The sequence below is a fragment of the Megascapheus bottae genome, chromosome 15 (genome assembly GCF_031878675.1).
Source record: "Megascapheus bottae isolate mThoBot1 chromosome 15, mThoBot2.hap1, whole genome shotgun sequence".
Classification (NCBI taxonomy): Eukaryota; Metazoa; Chordata; class Mammalia; order Rodentia; family Geomyidae; genus Megascapheus; species Megascapheus bottae.
The window spans coordinates 16111837-16134888 of NC_143523.1; the positions used below are offsets into that span (position 1 = coordinate 16111837).

Here is a 23052-nt window from a genome sequence, read left to right on the forward strand (position 1 = left end):
CAAATTTTATCTTGTTACTATAGACTGACAAAGAGGAAAAGAAGAAAAGTTGAGCTCCAAAGAAATAGAATGAGTAAATAATAGTGGTCAAAAAAACCGGATGGCTTAAAAAAACAAGAAACTTAATGTCTCCCGTCCAAGGTCAGTGTCAACTGGGTTAGGAGGGAGAGGGAGAATCTCTTCCATGAGTTGTTTTTTTTTTTTTTTGGTCAGTCATGGAACTTGAACTCAGGGCCTGGGTGTTGTCTCTCAGTTCTTCAGCTCAAGACTACTTTCCTACACCTTGGGCCACAGCACCACTTCTGGTTTTCTGGTGGTTAACTGGACATAAGAGTCTCATGGACTTTATTCTTAGTGCCTGGGCTGGCTGTGAGCCACAAACCTCAGCTCTCAGCTTCCTGAGTAGCTAGGATTACAGGAGTGAGCAACCACGCCTGGCTCTGTGGTTTCTTTTTCTTTTTTTTTCTTCCTTTTTTTGGGGGGGTGGTGGTGGTCATGGGGCTTGAACTTGGCCTGGGCACTGTCACTGAGCTAATCAGTTCAAAGTTACCACCCCACCCCTGGGCCTGGGAGTTGATCCTGAGCTCCTCAGCTCAAGGCTACTGCCCTACCCCTGAGCCAAGCCCCGCTTTCCATTTTCTAGAGGTTAATTGGAGATAATCTCAAGTCCTTGTGTTCTCAGGCTGGCTACAGACCTTGATCTTCAGATTTCAGCCACCTGGCCTGACTTCCATGCTTTGTTTCTATCTTATGCTTTTGTTTTTGTTTTGTTATCGCTCAGATTGCTGCCTTCATGTTCCTATGGCATTTTTCCTGGGTTCAGGGTGTGTCCAAATCTCTTTTTGTCAAAATAAAGGCATTAGTCATATTGGAATAAGAACCTAGCTTGCTTCAATGTGATGTCATTTTAATTAATGACATATGCAAACACCTTGTTTCCAAGTGAGATCACATTCTGAGGCACTAGAGCTTAGGGCTTCAATATATGGATTTGTGGGGATCATAACTCAGCCTAGCATGTTTCCACACATTTAATGTTTCTGCTTACATTAAAAAAAAAAACCCATCCCATCTGAGTGCAAATGCTAAAATCAGCCACCTCCCTCTTTCATCCAGGAAGGTAGAGGGTTGGATGAGGCCACATCAAGGGGCTCTTGTATAATTTCATGTTTTATTTTGTGGGATCAAGGATCCATCCCACTACCTGAATATAGGTCTCAGTTTCACTCCTGAGGAGCTCAAGGACTTGGGCAAAAGACTTGATTTTTGCAAACATCAAAACCAGCAAAAAAAAAAGATAATAGTCCTTTACTAGTTTGTTTTGGGCTATTGTGACTATTTTACATCTTCTAAGATGGGAGGATTTCAGAGTGAGGCGAACCAGTCAGGAGCCCATAATTCAGCTCAACTTCTCTGTGAGGTTCACTCTCAAGAACTTCAAGAGCAGGAATGGGACTTGGTTATCCTGCAAACAGGAATTCACGTCCAGTTCTGGGAACACCAACTGCCTTTCTCTCTCCTAAAGCCAATGACATCGATTCTGAGCCAATTCTTCCTAGGCAACATGATTATGAAATACTTGTTCCCTTTGTCTTTTGGGTACCCCTTTTTTTTTTCTAATCACTTGATCTTTCCCACCATCTTTCACATGTGGGTGGGAACCAGTCATTTTATTTAATCTTTCTCTTTGTGTCACCATCAAGTTGGGGAAATGGAACAGATGTTTTTGCTGTACCACATGATTTCATGGTTTGTTAAAGTGCTTATTGAATATTAACTAGACCTTTGAATTCTTGCAGGTAGAACTCATTTGATACAGGTATATTAGGCCTTTGTTAAGGTCAATGCAGAAGGAGGTGCAGATCACCCTTGAAAACTGCTGCCATTTTCATTTAGTATCAGATTTTGTTCTAAGCATCAGAGGCATAACATTGAACAACAGAGTCACTGTCCCTGATCTGGAGGAGTGTAATTTCTGGTGGTACTCAGTCTGACAGAAAATATAAGAGAACTTACTAAATGTCAGATATTGTTCATCAAACAGAAACAATTTGTGCACTGATGGCTATAGTGTGTGTGTGTGTGTGTGTGTGTGTGTGTGTGTGTGTGCGCGCGCGCACGTTATGGTGGAAAGAAAGGGAACAAAATATAATACACATACTTAAAAAACATCTTGTTAAAGGACGATAAGTGCTTTTGAAAGAGTTAGGAGATTAAGAGTGTCAGAGGGGTTTATAGGAGTGGTTAGGGTCAAGTTTATGGGAAGGTGAGGCCTGAAGGAAAATGATAAAAGGAGGCTGGGTGTTGGGGGGAAGAACAAACTCGGAGGCCCTGGGGCACAGCTTTTTTCTGTACTAGGATCTGAACTCGGGGGAATCTCACTTGCTAGGATAATGGTCTACTCCACCAAGCCTCCTAGCCTTTCTAAGGATAGCAAAGAGCCTAGTTTAGCTGGAGCAGAGCGAGCAAGGTTTTGAGAACAGTGGAAAATGAGGTTAAGGGAGATGAAATAGAACTTGTACGTTTTGTGAAATGAGAAACGGTTTGAAAGGACTGAGTGGAAAAGTGGTAACTTGATCTTAGGCTTCAAAGGGTTGATCTGGCTGCTGGCTTTAGGCTAGGTTGTTCAGGTGAGGCTGTGGCGATGTTCATTAGGCGGGGTGGTTGAATTGGAAAGCTATTCCAGCAGGAATTTGGGGGATAGGAGGTGTGTGTGTGTAGGGGGCGGGGAAATTACTTTTGGTCAAGATCTTCGGTTTTGGAGATGGAGCAGCCATTGATTGAGATGGTGAAGACCTTCCGAGTGCATCTTGGTGGATGGGTGAGGAGCTCAGTCTGGCCATGGCGTCTATTAGCTATCCCAGGACAGTGGGCCGCTGGGCAAATCATTTGGGGACCATCTCAAAGGCCTCCGGGAAAGTATCAAAGACCCCAGTTAGGTTCTTCCAGAAGTGGCCTGTCCCACTCCTCTCAGCCCTCCCGAAGGGACACAGCAGCGAGGAACCGACAGCCTTCCAGAAATGCAGGTGACGCTCCGCACGCACAGCGTCCCCAGCCCGCGCAGGAAGAGTGTGGGCGGGGCCTCATGACTCCGAGGACTGCCCGGAGCCCGTGACCACGCCCCCGAAGGGCGTAGCGTGGCCAGGAGATGGGCGTGGCCGTTGCGTAAACACGCCACAGAAGGGGGCGTGGCCGATCCAGAGCGCACGGCGGCCGGTCTGCTGGTGCACAGCCCTCCTTCCTGCCTTTTTTTTTTTTTCCGGGGCTGATCAGCTGATCTGCGCTTCCCTGACGTGGGCCGGCGCACGTCACCTCCGAATGGCAGCCTCCAGAAAGCCGCCGCGAGTGAGGTGAGGGGACTGATTCTGCCGGGAAGCAGGTGTCCGAGCCAGGCGAGGACGCCAGCTCCAGACGCCCGGGTGGTTCCTGGAGGGCACACACGGAGCGGGTGAGGAGCCGAGGGCCTGCCGCCGTGGGGCGAGGGCCGGAGGTGACCGAGCCAGCCCCCGCTGGCGAGTCAGGGACCCCGCCGTGCAGCCCGGCCAGGATCCGGTTCGTTTTCGGCCAGGCCGGCGCGTCCCCTGGGCCGCCGGAGCCGGTCCAGGCACACGTGTCCAGGGAGGAACCGCAGCGCTCGGCCCGAGGTGCGGTCACCGACCCCGACCCAGACCCCGGCCCCGCTCTCGGCAGCAAGTTGCCCTCTGTTGGACCCTCCCCACGGGTACCGGGACGGCGGGGTGGGGGTGGGTGTGGACTGCTGCCCTCGCCGGCCTTTCTTGACAATCCAATCTGCTAACTTACCACCCCGGAGATTCCTGTCCCTGTAGTTTGCCTTCATGGTTTGCCACCACCACAAAGACAGACAGCTCAGGGCCCTCCCTACCCACATGGAAAGATTTATTGGCGTACCCTTCAGGAACATCCCAGCCAGTAGCTGGCCCTGGCCGGGTCAGGCGAAGGATAACCCCACTGCCTTATGAGTTTATTTTGAGTTGATACACTTACCAGTGGAGAGACCGAGAGAAATGGTCCAAGTTCACAAAGGCTAGAGTTAAAACTGGTGAAGCTTGCAAGCGACACATTTAAGGAGCATGGCAAGGCTTACTTGCTGAATTCAGACCGTGGCGTGTGCTTGTGTCTCCTGAGTGGCTAGATCTCAGGCCTTCCTTTACCTGGACTTGCCCTTGTATACCACAGGTTAGAGGTGAGCAGAGATCTAGACCTACACTGTGGAAGGAGATTTCTCTAAGTTAGATGTTAGGAAGGGAGTCCGGCAAGTGGATAATGATGAGGATGTCTTAGGCTCCAGTCTGGGGGGAAATCTTTAAGGACCACGGTGCCCTTTGCTAGATTTATAGGATCACATTATCTGTGGCAAAAGGGTCTTTGATCATAGATGGTGGGCTGAGGGGACTCCTTTGCCTCAGCTGGCTTCCTGATGTAGAACTTCAGTGCCATAGAAATGAGGGTTTTTTTTTTTTCAAGTTAGGGTCTGGAAACAACTCAAATGGACTTAGGTAAAATGAGATTGGAATAGTTTCCAGTGAAGCTAAAGCACCAGACTTTCTATTTTGTATTCTGACTGATTTTTTTTATTCTTGGCTTTTTACCCAGACAGACATTCTTGTGACATGTAATGAGATTTGTAGGCAGACAGCCCCAGCAAAAATGGTTGGAGTGGTTGGAGAAGTCCTAGATCTGGTTGTCATTGGACTGACTGACTTGATTCTTATTTCTATCCTTGAAGCATCATTATGGCCAGAGGAGTGGATTGATCAAGCCTAGGTCTCAGAACTTGGTGGGTGAGTGACTGATACTCATTCCAACCCCTTGGGACTGAAATGCAGAAAAGATCATCCTCAAAAAGAAAATCAGAGTGCTCAGGAAGAGAGATGGATTTCTTGCCCCCAAAACTATTCTAGGTTACCTTTTTCTTATTGCCTTAAGACAGAATCTCACTCTCCACCGAGGCTGGCCTTCAACTTGCATTTCCAAGTGCTGGTATTATAGACCTGTACCACCAAATTCAGCTTGGTCCTTACTTTGGCCCATCTTGAACACTAGACATATATAATTCTTCTCATGGATTAGGGATATTGGTGTGTGTGTGTGTGGGGGCTGGATACCTAGAATCTTACTGGAGTTCTTTTCAGAGAGGGAGACAAATGTATAATTTTCAGTATCTCATCCACCAGCAAGCAGTATAAAGATTGGTCAGGAAGTAGTTCTTTTACTTTCCTCGTAAGTTGTGGCCATTTTGATTTGGAGAAAGTGTAGGCTGGGAAAGGGAAGAAATTGGAAGACCTGGACTCTAGTCCTAGCATGATCACTAAGTAACAGTGAGCCTTTAAGCAAGGCATTTGATCTTTCTTAGTTTCTTTGCCTAGAGTAGGGAGTTATGTGGTCCCTAAGGTATATTCTCTTAGCTCTCATATTTAATGATAGTTCTCTTTTTACAGATAGCTTGTGATTATTTTTGTCAAAGTAAGTGAAGAGTTCACTGAGAATATGTCTGTCAAAAAACTAAGGGCTGGATGTGTATTGAACTCTACAGAGACCAACGTACAACAAGAACAGGGCGTCTATACTATTAAGTGCTTATGAGTCCTAGGATCTTGGTAGAGAGGTGGAGGTGGTGATGTTCACCTAAAGAGCTTGAGCTCACCTGTCCGATCTGGTTTCGGGTCTGGGGTTTTGCAGGTACCCATATCTGGTCTATAGGAGTTGTTCTTGTTTTCTTCTATAGATGAGTGAACAGGACTGCCTCTGAATAGCTTGCCCCTCAAGTCCTGTACCAGTGCCAGTCATTTGTACACATTACTCAGAGGCAGAGGGGGGCATTGACTTCCTTCATTCACTATTTTATAAACTTACATATGAAGCTATGGGAAACAGAATTGTTTTGTATCCTTATCCAAGAGAGAGAGAGGTATCTTAGTTGAGGTCGTTCATACATGATACAATTCCTTGTTATACAGGGTATTCATTGAGATGTACAACTATTACCACAGACAATTTAGAGCAGTTTCATTACCATCCAAATTTTAGCTTTTTAAAAATTAATTTTTTATTGTGTTTTATTGTTGGGGTGATATTTAGAGGGGTTGCAGTTATATTCATCAGTTAGTGGGTACGTTACTTCTTGAACATTGATACTTACACCTTTTTTTTTTTTGTGGGTCATGGGGCTTGAACTCTGGGCCTGGGCACTGCCCCTGAACTCTTCAGCTCAAGGTTACTGCCCTACCCCTGGAGCCGCAGTGCCACTTCCACTTTTCTAGTGGTTAATTGGAGATAAGAGTCTCAGGGTCTTTAGTGCCAGGGCTGGCTTTGAACTTTATCCTCAGATCTCAGCCTCCTGAGTAGTTGGTATTACAGGCGTGAGCCACTGCGTGCTGGGCCTGGCCTCCCCTTCCCATGTTTTTCTCCCACTTTCCCTTCCTGCCCAATCTTCTTGTTTTTCCCATTCCCTTCCCTATTTCAACTGAACAAATAAACATATATACAGTATACCAGGCACAAAAGTCAGATGCAATAACAATATGAGATAAACCATAAGGGGAAAAAAAGAGAAAAGAAATAACTTTACATCGTACATTAAGAACAACAATCACTAAGGTAAACCTCTTGTTCCATATCCCAGAATTCATTTTGCTTAGCCTCATCCTATATGGCCATATGGCCTTAGCTTTATTTTATATTTTATTTTTTGTTGGTTGTGGGGCTTGAATTCAGGGTCTGGGCACTGTCGCCGATCTCTTTTTGCTCTACCACCTTGAGCCACAGCTCTACTTCCAGCTTTTTTTTTTCTTCTTGTGACAGTATTGGCGTTTTAACTGAGGGCCTTAGGCTTGAGCAACACCTCCATATCATTCCGTTTTTTCCAAATAAATCTTTTACCCATTGGTATGTCTTGTTTTCTATAACCCCCTCTCAGCCCTTAACAGCTACCAATCTTCATCTTATAGATTTACCTATTCTATATATTTCATGCAAATGGAATCATATACATCTAGTCTTCTGGCTTTTGTCTATGTATGTGGTACTGAGGAACTGAATCCCAGGTTTTCAGGCATGCTAGGAAAGCACTCTACCACTAGGCCAAACTCCTGGCCCAGCTTTTTTCTTTTTTAACCTTGGCATAATGTTTTCAAGGTTTACCTATGTTTATATGAATTTTTATTGTCAAATAATATTATAGTGTATGGGTAAACTTTTAATTTATCCATTCAGCAGTTGGATGTTTGGTTTCTTTCTACCTTTTGGCTATTACAGATAATACAGGTATGAACATTTGCATAACCTTTCTTTTTGTGGTGTTGAGTCCCATGAATGTAGTGAAGTGTTCCTTAATTGACTTAACCTCCTTATCCCTATGTATGAATTTTTATGAGGATATATGCTTTTAGTTTTCCTGAGTATATATCTAGGAGTGGAAATGCATGGATTGGAACTAACCTTTTACTCATTTCAGCAACTGTCAGACTGTTTTCTAGAGCCACACACAGCCTCTTGAGTAGCTAGTATTACAGGCATGAGCCACTAGTGCCTGGCTATATCTTGTGTTTTTGTTGAACTCATTTTTCCTGTGTGTGCATGTGTGTGTGTGTGTGTATGTATGTGTGTAGCCTTTAGGATTTTTTGTGTTCAAGACAATATTATTTGCAAATAGTTTCACTTCTTACCAATCCATTTACATGTTGTTACAGTTTCTTCCCTGCTTATCCTAGATAGTATAATGTTCAATAGGAGTGGAAAGATAAGTTATCCCTACCTTGGTCCTGACCATAGGAGAAAGCTGTTAGTCTGTTAACATGAAGGCCTTATATTTGCCAGGCAGTTGCACTTTTCACTTGAACCATGTCCCCAGGTCTTTTTGCTTTCGTTCTTTTTCAGGTGGGGTCTTGCATATTTGTCTGGGACTGGTTTCAGACAGCTGTTTAGTTGGGGTCACTGGCAGGCACTGCTGCCTGGCTACTGACATGGGATATTGAGAACTCTTTTACTTAGACTAGCCTGTGTGCTGTCTGCTGAGTGTGGTGGTGGTAAATACTTTTTTTCTTTTTCCTTGTCTGATGAGAGAATGGTTTTGGTTCTTTCTTCCGTGTATATAATGGCTTTCGTTAATTCTTTCCATAGGTTGAACTAACTTTGCATTGCTGGATACTTTGTAGTCCTGTATGATCCTTTTTATATTATCACTGGTTTCAGTTTGCTTGTATTTTGTTGAAGGGGTTCAGATAGTGGGATATCTGGACTTTTTTTTCCCTTCAGTCCTGGGGATCAAATAGAGGGCCTTATTTTCTACAACAGCCCAGTGTCTTTCCTTTTTTTTTTTTTAATGAAAGAATATGTGTTTTTCCCAGGTAGTTAAATCTTAGTCGGATGAAATTAAAGTAGCAGCCAGACAAGAGCAGGCTTGCAGTGATTGGTAAAATCCAGTCTTCTGGTTCTGGTCCTGTGGTATATTGAGCTAATGTGAACTTCTTTGAACCTACCAACATGTGCAAATGTGGTTAAGATGATTACTTAGTTAAGTGTAAGTCATGGCTGGGTAACATGTAAAACCTATGGTGTAATCTGATCTAATCTACCCTGTTACACAAACATACTTTATTGGCCTCCTTGCTTTTCCTGCACTGCAGGCACACTTCTGCCTTGTACCCTTTGTGCTTACTGGCACATTCTTCTAGAAATGAGGATGCCCCTCTCACTGTTGTTTTGAAGTATGTGTTAAAATGCCAAGTGTTATCTTTTCTATTCTCTAGCCACCCTCTTTCCCTGGCCCTGCTTTCCTTTTTCTCATAGAAAAAGTCGCCTCTAGTCTTCTTCCCTATCCAGTCTCCCTCTCCTGTTTCATCCTATCTACATGTTTTGAAGCCATGTATATTATTAGCTTTGTTCATTGTTATTTCTAGACTAGAGCCTAGGTTATAGAAGATTCTCAATAAATATTTGAGTAAACTTGAAAGAGAATCTTTGGGTCCCTGAAATTGAGGAACTTAGAGCCTGAGTGGTATGCTGGTAAACTGAGCCTTGGAAATTTATCTGATTCAAACAGAGACCTTCATGACTGTGGTCCAGGGTATCAGACTGTCCCAAAATGAGGATAAGGGACTTGTGTGCAGATCTTCTGGCTAAGAAATTAATTAATTATTGAGCAGTGACAGTCATGGTTGTATGTTTCAGGGACACATTTATTCAGATAGGCAGTGTTTACTGAAAACTGACTTCCCTCCTTCCTTCCCTCCTTCCCTCCCTTCCTTCTCTTTCTTCCCTTTTCCCTCTCGCATTCCATCCCTCTCTCTCCTCTTTCTTTTTTCTTTTCCTCTATTATCTCCTCTCCCACCAGTCTCCTTTCTTCTTTGATACAAGGTTTCATTTATCTAGTACAGGCTGGCCCTGTACTCTCACAGTCCTCCTTGTCTCAGGCCCTGGAGTACTAGAACTTCAGATACAGCATACAAAAAGTACATAGAATGAGTTACTCCAGGGAGAGGTGGCAAACATGAGAATTGCTATCACATATGGAAAATATGAAAGAAATTAGGAGGACCTACAATGATACAGTTGATTAGAGAAGAAATAGAAATGAGAATGAAAGAACAGGACACTACAGACTGAAAATAGGTACTTGTGAAACATACAATCACTGAAAAGAAAATCTTTTTAGTCTACCTACAAGGAGATTAGACACAATTGAACACCATTCATAAAGGAGAAACGGGCTGCGGCTCACCTGCCATGCAAGTTGTCTTTAGCCCATCACTGATAATGGGGTGAGAGTTCCTCTGACTCATGGACAAAACTGCTAAGACAAGTTGATGCCTTCTTTGTCTGAGTCTTGCCACGTTTACTGTGGTCAAAGTCTTCAACTTCCTGTTCTTTCTCTTTGTAAGGGCGAATCATCAGGATTTTCAACTGCGGAATTTAAGAATAATTGAACCTAACGAGGTGACGTCCTCAGGAGACACAGGTGTGGAATCAGGTAACAATAATTTTACCTAGAAATGAGACCTGTAAGTAATTTTACCTATAAATCTTGAGATGACAGTCTCAAGATTTTTGACCATCCAGCCCATGAATAAGAAGAAATGGTAAAGGGTTAGCAATTACTAGATAGGGAAATGAACCTTGTCCTTTGGCTCTCTGGATACTTATCTGCTGTTTACGTATGTTCCTTACTTGTCAGAAAATAACATACTTTGTTTTCTTTTTGCAATTTCTGTTTGTATGGAGACAGGTAGTGGTGGTAGGGTAGAGATAGATTAGTTTTTGAAATATGTGATTCTAGTACTTCTAATCTGTCTTTTCTTGGTCCTTATTGGTCATATTGGAAATTAGCATTCGATCTTTCATCAGATTCTGAAATGAGAAAATACATGTTCATGCTTTATAAACTGAATGTTTATTTAGGAAAACCATCTTGCAGTCATCTTTCCTTCCTAGAACTTGTTAGTTTTGTGATTAATTGCTAGAAACCTGAATTCTGAAAAGTGATATATTACCCTCTTTCTGTCCCAGGTAAGTTAGTGCTTTTCTATGGATTATATAAGAGAGCCATCATGTTAACTTCTTGTGGAATGAAAAGTATATAAGAAACCTTTAAAGTGTATAAGAAACCATTAGTAGTCTCTCTTTGGAATAGCAGTGCTATTACTGTATGCAATTTTAGATAATATTCTTTTCTTTAAAAATGTTTATGTCACTGGGCATGGTGGCTTACACCTGTAATCCTAGCTACTCAGGAGGCTGGGATCTGAGGATCTCAGTTCAAAGCCAGCCAGGCACTAAAGACTGTTAGACTCTTATCTCCAATTAACCACTAGAAAACGGGAAGTGGAGCTGTGGCTGAAGGGCAGTAGCCTTAAGCTGATGAGCTCAGGGACAATGCCCAGGCCCAGAGTCTAAGCCCCAAGACCCATCCCCACCCCGGAAGAAAAAAAGTTTATGTGGCTAGCATATTTTGGGCTATAATAGGAAACAGGAGAGGAAAGAATAATAAGCAAGGAAAAAAGAGGAAGTAAGAAAGGGGAAAAAAGGATAGAGTCATTAAATTTAGAGCTCAAAAGAACTTCTCTTTTTCTTAGGGGAAATAGTGTTTCTGGGACTATCTGTTGTCTGAGGCTGTAGATGTCAGCTGGAAACTGGAGCCCATGTGCTTTGATTCTGTTGATCTGAGAATGCTCTAATCTTAAGTCTTCTATAATACATTGATAATGGTGCATAGACTTGAGAATTGGACAGACCTTGGGTCCTGGTTCCTGATAATCCAGCTTGGGCAACTGCTTCACTTCTTTAAATTCCTGTTCCTTTAAATGGGAATAGTAAAATCTCCCCAGGAGGATCATTGTGAGAATTAACCACTAATGTATGTAAAGCCCCCAGCCCCTCCCCCGAGCAATTGATGCTGGCAGAGCATCTGTCCATGTGTTAAGAAGCTGAAATTGGAGTAAATCAGCCCCTTCCATTATAATCAGATGGGTGGGAATTCCAGCTGGCACTTCAGATCTTGGTTCAAATATTTCTTGAGCTCCTAAATGTGTTAGTTGCTGCACACAGTACTTTCACACATATTATCATGTTTAACTGTAGCCACCCAATGAACCAAATAAGGTGTGATTTCATGTGCATGTGGCGGAAAAAGTGTTTGTGATACAGGCTGAGGTTTGGGAACCTATTTCTTAACAGCAGATCTGCATATGCAAAAGCATTTTCAGTGAGTCATTCCCTTTAAGTCACAGTTTAAAAATACCTGGCATAGGCTAATGTTACATCACGGCCTAGGCCTGTTGCTCTTGGCTTTCTAGTTCTCTGTGCACTTGGCTCAGATTTTGGCTGCTTCTAATGTTTCTGAAAAAAATAAGAGAATTTGGAATGAGCAGGTGTTATAATATGACATCATCTAAATTTCTTTCACTGCAGATTTGTTACTCTTTGTTATTTGGGTTTGAAAAGGTCATAAACCCAAAATTGTGACATTCCTTTAGCCCATCTCAATAATCATAGGTATGTGTCAGGTGGAAGTGCCTTTATCCTATCTGGTACAGATGACAAAGAAGAGGCTATATTTGGCCAAGGACACTGGCCAAATGTGATGAGTTTGAAGAGTGAGAAGGAAGGAAAAGGAGAGAGTATGATGGGACAGGTACATTGAGGAAAGATGTAAGTACACCACTACAGTGGACTGTAAAGGTTGATTGTAAGGCCTAGTGTATCAGTCAAGAGAAATATGTGATGAGGCCAGAGGTGGTGATGATGGTCAGAATGGCTGGTATGGAGGCAGGTTACAGTGCCCAGGAAGGCAAAAGATGTCTTTGACCAGGTCCACTTTGCCCTGGATGGTTTTCAGTTTGTAATTGAGGATTTTCCGCTTGCTGTGGGTTATGCTGTCTTTACTGGTGAGATGAATGACTGATAATGACTGACAAGTAATCACTAAAAACACCAAGTTGGTGCCATCAAAATCTTGAAGTCATGTGTGCTTTAGTTAGAGCTACACTCTATAAAGAAATTAATGAACTTGCAATAAAGTATTTTGGCCTCTGTCAGTTGGTGTGTATATTTGCTTTATAACGTTCTGCATGCTTGGTTTGCACTCCAGAGCAATTAAAACAGAAATTCTCTAAGAGTTCTAATGCATTGCCAAGGTTGAACTACTGCTCCAAGGGAAGTCTTCAGTTTTTGCCTGTCTTTTTCTAAAAATATGAACATTGTCTGATTTGGTAGTTTATGTCTGTAAGTCATAAGTCATACCTACTCCATAGGCTGAGGAAGGGCTATCATTTGAACCCAGGAGACAGAGAGTAGCTTGGGCAAAGCTACTCTCAAAAAATACTAAGACGCTGGCTTGCCAGGGGGAAATTAACTTTCTTAGAAATATAATAAAAAAAATAGTCAATCTATTTTGAAGCTTCTTAAAGGTATCAGATATTGACAATATTATGTCAAATAGACTTCATGTTGGATCAAAGGGAGATACTGACATATAAACTAGACTAAACGGAATATAGTTGACTTTTCTTTCTCTAATTGTAAAATTATAGGCTTAGTAGATCAAACAAAAGCAAAAGAATAGTAGATTAAATAATAGTTTTCAGAGGCAGTTGCTATAATGCAAGAAATGTGGACATGATTGAATCATAAGTAGGAGTACAGTCCTGGGCTTGAGCTCAGGGCCTGAGCACTGTCCTTGGACTTTCTCCAGGCTAGAGCTCTATCACTTGAGCCTCAGTACCACTTCCAGCTTTTTCTTACGTATGTGGTACCAAGGACTCGAACCCAGGTCTTTGTGCATGCTAGGCAAGCACTCTACCACTAGGCCAAACTCCCAGCCCATAAGTAGGAGTTTTTAGCACCTCTTTTAGTAGTTCTGTGTTTTTGAAACTCCTTACATAGAGCCCTGAGGTCTGCTCCTGAAGTTGTTCTTGCTGGCAATAATGAAAGAGTCCTACCATCAATATGGTACTTGTTGGGGAATCTATTAGAAATAATCATATAACTGAGATGGAAAAGCCCAGGGTTCTGGAGGTGATAGAGAGGAAGAAACACTAAAACTGTTATAGAACAAATACAGAATCCATATCCAGCCGAGTGTAAGCCTTATCTAGTCAAGATGTCAGTCCTTGAAGATGATCTAACTGTCTCACTGTACCATTATGTATAACATTGTGTATTAGGACATTTTGGTTAAGTGAAATCTTTTTTTAGTCACTAAAAAAAATGAGTTGACAAAATTCAGAACAGTTGGCAAGGATATAGAGCAAAAGGAACTCTTTATTCATTGCTGGAGGAAATGTAATCGTACAGCAACTTTGGAAGAGAGTTTAGCAGTTCTTTACAAAACTAAATAAACTTAACATCAGATCTCACCATAACACTCCTTTGTATTTACTCAAATGCTTTTTTTTCTTTTTTTCTTTCTTTCTTTTTTTTTTTTTTTTTTTTGCCAGTCCTGGGCCTTGAACTCAGGGCCTGAGCACTGTCCTTGGGCTTTCTCAAGGCTAGCACTCTACCACTTGAGTCACAGTTCTACTTCCAGCTTTTTTAAATATATGTGGTACTGAGGAATTGAACCCCGGTCTTTGTGTATGCTAGGCAAATACTCTACCACTAGGCCAAACTCCTGGCCTACTCAAATGCTTTGAAATCTCATATCTACATAAAAACCTTCACATGAATGATAATAACAACTTTATTCATAATTACTCAAACTTGGAGACAACATAGATGTCTTTCACTGGTGAAGGAGTGAGCAAGTCATGGTGCATCTACACATTGGAATATTTTCAGTACTAAAGAGAACTGAGTTATTAAACAAACCATGGAAAGATATGGAGGAATCCTGAATACATATTATCAAGTAAAAGAAAAGTCTTAAATGCATATTACATTCTGAAAAGGCAGCAACTGACCTTTCTTACTGGGTCCTTATTTTAGTCTTTTCAGGATTTTATATAGTAAGTAGCTTATGGGATTTTTAGGGCAGCTAAAATATTCTACATACTACAGTGGTGGATACATGATACATTCATTAAAACTCATATCATAAACAACACTAAGAGTAAGCTATGGACTTTGGATAGCAGTGTAGGTTTATCAGTTGTAACAAATGCACTGCCCTGGTGACAGGGGTTGATGTTGGGAAAAGGTGTGTGTGTGTGTGTGTGCGCGCGCGTGCGCACATGTGTGTGTGTGTGTGTGTGTGTGTGTGTGTGTGTGTATGTGTGCTTTGTGGTAGGGGCTGTGTGGGAACTCTATACTATATGTTCAGTTTTGCTGTGAATCTTTACCCTTAAAGCTATTCATAAATAAGTTGGGAAGCCGGATGTGGTGACATACATATGTAATTCTACTAGTTGGGAGGCCATAATAACAGGACCACTGATTTTAGGCCAGCCTGGGGTGCATAGCAAGACAAACCCAAACCCCAAGAATAAGCAAACAAATTGGAAAACCCCATTATTTTTTATAAGAGTTTTATTCAGTGCATGGGAAATATTAAAATACATGTAATCATCAGTCTGCATTGCTTTTTGTGAAGATATTTTGTTATGTGACCATTGGGCTGCAGATGTTTATTAGAACTGTTAATAGTTACTTTGTTGAATAAAAATCTTTCTGAAGAACCAACTGAAGCGGTTAAACAGTTTGTACCATCAGAAGTAGTTTGCCTGCATCACAGAAATAGTTTCTGGTTCTCACTGGCATGTAGTGCTCTTTTGATTTGGACTACTTAAATGTTTGTAAAAGTTCAAGAATTTCTACTGGGACCACATTTAATGTCTGTAACATTTCTTTTTCATGACTTTTGATTTTTCTGTTCCTGTTTTGTATTTTGTGGAGCTGGTAACTCCAGCTCTGGTTTTATGGCTCTGGTTGGATCTGCTGGGTCCTTTGGACTTCTTGGGACTCAGTTTAAAACCTTGGGTTTAGTCTAACACTTTCCATCCCATATTTTAAGAGAGGAGAACCCAGTGTTGAAGCTCTGGTTCCCCTCTCCTTGAGGGTCACAGCTAGTTTTGCTGTAGTACTATTTATTATAGCAAAAGATAGGACTTTTTTGTCTTTTAGTAGATTGAAATTTCTACCCCAAATTTCTGATTGGTTGCCTAAGAAAACCATTTGTGAGACATGCTTTAATGTGGATATAAGCAGACTTCCACAGAAAAGCACCAGAAGAAAAATACTCTAAATTACCCTAAAGCAGTTCTTCTAGCAACTCCACTTTTACATAAGCATATACAGTCTCTCTGTATCCCCAACCCTCACTTCAGTCAGTCCTGGCTTGAACTCAGGGCCTGAGCACTGCTTCCGGCTTTTTCTATGTATGTGATACCGAGGAATTGAACCTGGGTTGTTGTGCATTCTAGGCAAGCACTGTACCACTAGGCCAAACTCCTGGCCTCTCTGTGTGTTCTTTTGTAATCTTTTGATCACTCATGAGTATTGTCTCAATATCCTTCCCAGTTAGAGACCTATAAAACATTTTTTCTTGTGTTGTAGTAGTGTATGTATTACAGTATATGTATATGTACAGTATATGTAACCAATCATATGTTTTCCTTCAGTTTAAAAAATATAAACAAAGATCAACACTTGTATTCTGGGTATTTATCTCCTCAGAAAAAAGTCTTATAGATGAAATGAGTAACCTTAAGTGAATTTGTGGAAATGAGTCTTAGCTCAGATATTCTTTCCATATGATAGATATTTGGAAGTAGTTTTTTGTTTTTGTTATTTATTTATTTATTTATTTTGGTATCAGGGCTGGAGGCTGTGCCTGAGCTTTTCTCAAGACTAGTGCTTTACCATTTAAGCTATAGCCTCCCAGATTTTTCTGTTTGGGCTGCCTTTGAACCGTGACCCTCAGATCTCAACCTCCTTAGTAGCTAGTATTATAGACATGAGCCATCAGCACCTAGCTGGAAGCAGTATTTCAGAACTCCAATCATGAGTGTTTCTAGAAGCTTTGTGCTTGGTCTGGTGCATTGGTTTGTGACATACCTGGGATGAAGCAGAATGCACTTGTCTCTGTGTCTGGCTTTGAACTTTTTCATTGAATTTCTGGGGTTCGGCTAATTTAGAACAAACTCTTCTGTTGTTGCAGAGAGCAGAATGGCCCCCAAGGTGACTTCGGAGCTGCTTCAGCAGCTGAGACAAGTCATGAGGAACTGCGAGTACGTGGCAGAACCGATCCAGGCCTATATCATCCCTTCAGGAGATGCCCACCAGGTACAGAGGAGAGAGGGGCTGGGGTTCGAACTCACCAGCCTTTCTTCCTTTTCAGTCTTCCTCTGAGCCACCTGTATCCATAGAATTCTAGTTGTTTACTCAGAATTCTAGCTGTCTCTGAGAGATCTGTCTCACTGAATGCCTGTTGCTTTGTTGCCAGCGAATCTGGCCAGTGTTCAGTAAGTTGGGAGAGAATTACTAGACAAATTTAGGGACAAAAGTCTGGGGTGTTTCTGATAGTGATACGCTCCATGCCATTTCCCCTGCCTCCCCCAGTCCTTCCCTCCCTCTCTCCCTCATCTGGATGGTCCCTTCCCTCTGATGTACCTGGGTAGGTCCTCCTGGAGCTCCACCAGCAGTAATTAGGGATGATACGATTGCCACTCTTTATTTAGAACCAACTCAGCAATTTCCCTTTCCTTCTGAAAGCAGCAGTTATCTTAGAAGGGGAGTTACATTTGCAGAGGAAGACTTCTTGCGGTAAGGCTGAAGGGCAGGAGGATAAGCAGGCCTTGTACCCTCTTGTGGGTTCGTCCAGTTGACTTGAGGGCCTATACTGTGTTTATGGCACTGCAGGATTACAAAGGTGAATTTGAGATTGGATTCCTGCTCTCACCGCAGCTAAGGTTTACTGAGAGTCAAAATAATATACAAGGTACTATTCTTCTGTAAAGGCATATATATATGTATGTTTGTTCCAGTACAGATTGCTTATGTGTAGATTACTACCTTAGGTGTTGTAGATGATACAAAGATGAGAATTGTTCCTGGTGGGAGAAAAAAAAAACACTCAGTAGTGGAACTAAGATGTGCAAACATGTATCTGTATTTCTAGGATAACTGCCATTGAGAAGATTTGGGTAGGGGCTGTGGAAGTTTGAGGGCTGGATGGGAGGATACTGGAGAGTGTGGGGGTTGTGTGTGTGTGTGTGAGGGTGTGCTTTGAGCTAAACCTTGAGGGGTATGTAGAGTTTGGATAAACAGTGGTGAGGGGTTGGAGGAGGAGAGAAGGAAGTGGAGGAAGGGGTTCCAGGTAGGAGGCTTGGGAGGAAAGGCAGAGAAACAGGAAGCTTGGAGAGTTTTAAGAAACAGTATGCTGAGTTCCCCCAAACCTGAGCTAAATCCCACTAAAAATAAAATTCAAGCATTAGGCCGTTGTTGAGGCTGATTTGACTGTGCCTGTCTTCTCTCAGTATTGAGCTAGGAGGGTGGTGTCTGCTCCTGGAGCACGTTGTGTGGCTTGCACTTTGTCTGTGGTTGAAGCGTTTTGAAGGTGCTCTTGATCCCAGTGTAAAGACTCTTCAAGGCCTTACTTCACTTACGAACCTTACCATCAGGAGAGTCCTGAAGGTGCAAAAAGATGTAATCTGCCATGTTATTTGAACTAGCCTCTGATATAAGCAGCACAGTTCCTCTGGGAAGGGGAAGAGGCTGGCAAAGCCTCAGGGACATACCAGCCTCTCAGTTATTCTTGCTAAGGATTCTAGACTATCAGAAGTATATGGCTTCCCTCTTGATGAGGAGCACAAAGCCATAGTCCCAGATTTTTCTTGAAAACACAGAAAACATCAAGCATGCCCTGTATAAGTTGTCATTTACTGCAGAAGGCACAATTGTGTCATAGATGTCACAGACCTATATTTGTGTATTCTTGACATCCTTCTGTCTTCACTCTGCTGTTTTCTTTGTAAACTTTAAACTGGCATATCTGTGGTTTTAGCTGTGTCCTTACGTATATGATATTAGTTGTGTTTTCCATACTTGGTGCATCTTTTCTGACTGCTTAGGGCCAGGTACTAGGCAAATGCAGAGGAAGGTGGTTAGCATATAGATAAACTTTGTTGCTTGACATTGAGCCCTCAATCCTCCTACTTTTATTATTATGGGATTATAAGCATGTGCCACCACTCCTAGCTCCTGTTAATTCCAATTTTTAGACATCAGTTCAACTCTCTGGGTTTCACCCTCTCTTCAAAAAGGGATAGTGACATTATTTACCCATAATACTTTTCACAATAATAGCTGCTATTTTTGTCATTACTATTGTGGAAATTAATAACATTGTAGTGATTAAAGAGTAAATAAATCAGTCACAAGTGCTAGCGGAAGTGGAAACTGGTAAATGTTATAGGAAAGTGTTCAACACTGTTCAGTAAAAACATGTGAGGTGTAAGTATAAATTAAATTAATTTTGATAGTATATTTTACTTACCCCAATATATACACAATATTTTAACGTGTCATCAATATTAAAACTACAATAATACTTTGTTATTTTTGCTTTTTTATATTAAGTCTTTAAATATGGTATATATGTATTATGCATTTGTATATAGTAGCACCCATATTTCATTGGAAATATTTTTCCTGTGTTTGTATTTCAATTACGTTTACTGTTGAAAAAGTGGACTCCTACTCCAATTTTCTAAACATATGTAAAAGTTTCCAGTAATGAAATCTTGAGTGTCTGTTTTAAAATTAAAGTGAAATGGTTAATTAGATATATTTCAAGTACTCAGTGGCCTCCCTGGCTGCTGGTGGTGTGCTGGACAGCAGAGGTTTTGCAAGTCATGTACAGAGCATCTGCAGTTGAGGGGATAGTTAAGCTGACAGGCTCAAGGGAGGAAGTAGCATTTAAGGATGTGGGCAGTTAGAATTTGGACTTGAGAGATACAATCCTTTACTAATAAACAGTAAGCCTCCTACTTGTATTACGAAATCTTTCAAATGATGCATTAGAGGTTTCTTTTTTTGTAGATTAGCAAAAATGGATCCCTATTTTCACTTTATTCAGAGCTTTTCTGAGTTTTTATAGGTTCTTAGTTTTTATACATGCTTTTCTTAGTTTTCTAATAAAGTATAAAAATCATATATTGCAGTTTTAGTTTTAAAAATATCCAATATATTTTTAAACTATGAACCATACCATCACTGTCTTACCAGACTGCCAGCACTGTCACATAACTAACCTCAAGCCTCTGCCGCCCCCATGGACAATTCTTGTGTGACTCTGCCTTCTATGCTCCCTGCAGTGTCTTGAAAGCTAGTTAGTACCAGTGATGTTCTCTACATCTTAACTCCCTGCCAGGAATATAATGTGGGACCTGTCAACCATTAGAACAAAGAGTTGCAGACTTGTGCTGTTTTTACATGGATCTTTGGTGAACAAAGTTATTATGTTTTGTATGTATAACTTAATAATGAATCATTAAAAAATGCGAACAGGTGGAATTTGGATGCATGGAGAGAGGCTGGCAGATGGTAGAAGTCCTGGCCAGGCCACTCTGAGTTACTCATGCCTGGCCTGGGGTAGCCATGATCCCCAGAGCAGAAGAGAGTCTTTAACAGGAGAGGGACATAACCTGTAAGAGGGATGTTTAGTATGGATTGAGAAACCTGTTCATAGGCCAGTGCAGGATCCCCAAGTAGGTAAAGAGTACCTTGACTTGGGTACTGGTAATATGATCCAAAAAAGGGAGCTCTAAAAGGAGATGCAGAAGAGCCTGAATTGAGTGTGGACCCTGCAGTTTTGGGGGTATAGGTATTTGTGGTACCATCAACAGAAAGAGATGGGTTTTTGGTGGCAGTCTCTGCTCTGTGGATAGAAGGGGCTTTGATGGGTGACTGTTCAGTGAGATTTGGGGTAATTCTCAGGCTTGTGTGTACGCCTTGTGTGTGACTTTCCTAACACCCTCCTCAGTAATAGAGAGGTTCTGATCTCTGTGGTTTTTAATTTATTTCATTTCAGGCTTGATTCAAGGTTAGTGGATTTTCTTCTAGGGATGGAGAAGGGAGAGTGTTGGAAGTGAAAGGGAATCTTGAGTTCTGTCCTTTGTATACTTTCTAAAGTACAAATACACCCACACACTGTTCCCTGTTAGAGAGAAAATGTACCCCAAATGCGTGATTACACAAGGACTTGGTATTCTCTTGGTGTGCTTCTCTCAGTCATCTGCCACTTTAAGGTTTTCTTCTTTTTAAGCTCAGAATAAGGGTGGTGGTATTAATGAATTTGGCCCCAAGGGGACTTTTAAGTGAGGAATTGCCCCTTCTCTCCTGTAGTAGAGATGGTTTCTTTCATTTACTCCTTTTAGTCAAACACTGTGGGCACTGCTGGCTCCAAACCAGGAGAGTTATTGGTTGGAACCAGAGCTTTGCTCTAGCACTTGCTTTTAGAGATCCAGGTTCTCTTTTTCTCCATTTGAAAGGTCCATGCTCTGTTGCTGGGCTTGGTTTAGTCAAAGGGTCAGTTTTTTTTTCAGACTGACTCTGCCACTGTGACTCTTTGGTGGTGTTTTTGGTTCCTCCTTTTGGAAGACATGAATCAGATGTTTCTAAGCTCTCTGGACCCTTTATCCATTCCTCTTGGAGTCATCTTCCTGTTGTTTTGTTTGATATTTCCTAGAGGCTTTTCAAATCAGTGCTGGGGTAGGGTTTTTGTCCAATTTAGTTATCATAATGCCTGAGGTAGTTAACAGTTAACTTTCAGTGGCATAATTATAAATTACAGAGTTTGTGTGTCTGGGTTTTGGGGGGGATTCCTTTATCAGGAGGAAAAGTGATCCAGGCTGTTTTTGGTGATGACACCATTGTAGCTGGCAGAAAAAAGTATGGCGAGGACATATCCATATTTAACTGCCCTGATCTAGAAATCGCTTCCTATCCACATTCCATTGGTATGAATTAGTCACAGGACCACACCTCGTTGAAGTAAAGAATCCTGGGAAATGAAGTCCTGGTTGGGCAGATACTCTCTAGACTCTTTATAGTAAGTAAGATGCCTGTCTGTGGGCAGTTATATGTTTTCTCTGCATACTTTGACTCAAGTCCAGTTTAGGAGAAAATAAAATACCAAAGGATTACCTTATTTATTGGGACATGAGGAGCTTGTATCTTCATTTATACCCCACTCTTACATGTCCTGTGGATGGTCAGCCCTTGGTTTTGTTTCATTTTTGTGGAGAACTTAGTATGTCTGAAATATGTGCCAGATTTATGGAAGAAGAGGGTAAGGAGGAGGAAAGTCAGCCAGCGTGAGATCTCACTGGCTGCCCTCCTTTTCTGCTCTTCCATCTTCTGGTAGCCATGTTGACCACTCTTTTAAAAACAAACCTAGCTCTGGTCACATTACCATTCTTTCTGACCTGTAGTGTCTCTCAAGAGCTGTGTAGTTTGCTGCCTGCCTTCCCTCTTATTTCTGTATTTCTTCCATCTTTTCCTTCCTTATTTTTCCTTATCTGTCCATGGTATCCTTGCTCAAACCTCTGAGCTTGGCTTGATGGATTTAAGGTCAATCTGAACACCCTTGAATCTACAGCAAATTTGACAGCATGTAACTAGCATAGTTTTGTGCTGTATCATGGGATGACTGTGCTGTTTTGATGGTCAGATTGTCTACTTGGAGAAGATAGGTTTCCTCAAAGTCTAGTTCATTGCCTGATGCTTAGTAATAAATGCAGGTGTCTGTTAGGGTTGGGTAGATGCTCATTGCTTTGTTTCACATCTTAATCCTCCACTGTGGTATCATTATTACCTGGCTACTAAGTAATCTGGGAGCCAGGCTTGACTGTAGGAATGACTCTTGGTTGTGCATGTCACTTGTGTGGTTGATGAGGGTGGAGGTTAATGTGAGACATACTTCATATTCCTTTTCCCTTAGAGTTTATTCCCTTAGAGTACAGATTCCATACACTCAGTATCGCTTCAAAATTAGAAGAGGTTGCTTGGCAGCATAGAAAGAATGGCAGCTTTGAAGTGTTGGGCCTGAGTTCAGATCTTGCCTCTTGCTTTCTCCACAAGAATCGGTTGTAATTTTCCATCTATTCTTGGGAGGTTATTTCCTCTCATATCTGCTCTGGGATTGGGATGGGAGGATATTAATCAGTTATTCATTTCAGGTTACTTGTTACTATCACCCAAGGCCTAGTCAAATGCAGAGGACAGACTTCTGAGAGTTGGAGTGGATCAGAAAGCTGTGAGGGTGAAGGTGTATTTGAGCCAGATGTTGAGGAATGACTAAGGCTTTTTTCTTTTAGTTTATAATATGCTTTATCTGGCTATGCTTTATTTATATTGTTTGAATTAGATGCCAGCCCTAAAATAATAGGTAATTTCTTGCTTCTCCTGAAATACCGAAGCCTGGTAACCCGGGGACTGCTCCCGACATGGCAGGGGTTAGAGTGCAGTTAAGAGCATTCTCTAGTTAGGGGGCTGGTATTCCCACTCTCCCTCCTTCTGCTCTCTGTGGTGTGTTGAGGCATTTGAGATTGAAATCCATATTGTAATCCTTTCATATTTTTTTCCATATTGCTAGTTCCA

The 23052-nt window shown here is 41.8% G+C and overlaps 1 protein-coding gene across 5 annotated transcripts in view; it reads left to right on the top strand.

Moving 5' to 3' along the window:
• The first annotated feature begins 3186 nt into the window (after positions 1-3186).
• Xpnpep1 (X-prolyl aminopeptidase 1) overlaps positions 3187-23052 on the top strand; it is a 46865-nt gene continuing 26999 nt past the window's right edge. Inside the window, exons 1-3 of one of the 5 annotated variants that reach the window (XM_090345926.1) lie at positions 3187-3350; positions 9900-9976; positions 16610-16734. In XM_090345926.1, coding sequence (XP_090202052.1) covers positions 3319-3350; positions 9900-9976; positions 16610-16734 — 234 coding nt within the window. In that variant the 5' untranslated portion in view covers positions 3187-3318. The other 4 variants (XM_090345925.1, XM_090345929.1, XM_090345928.1 and 1 more) reach the window with 4 other exon arrangements.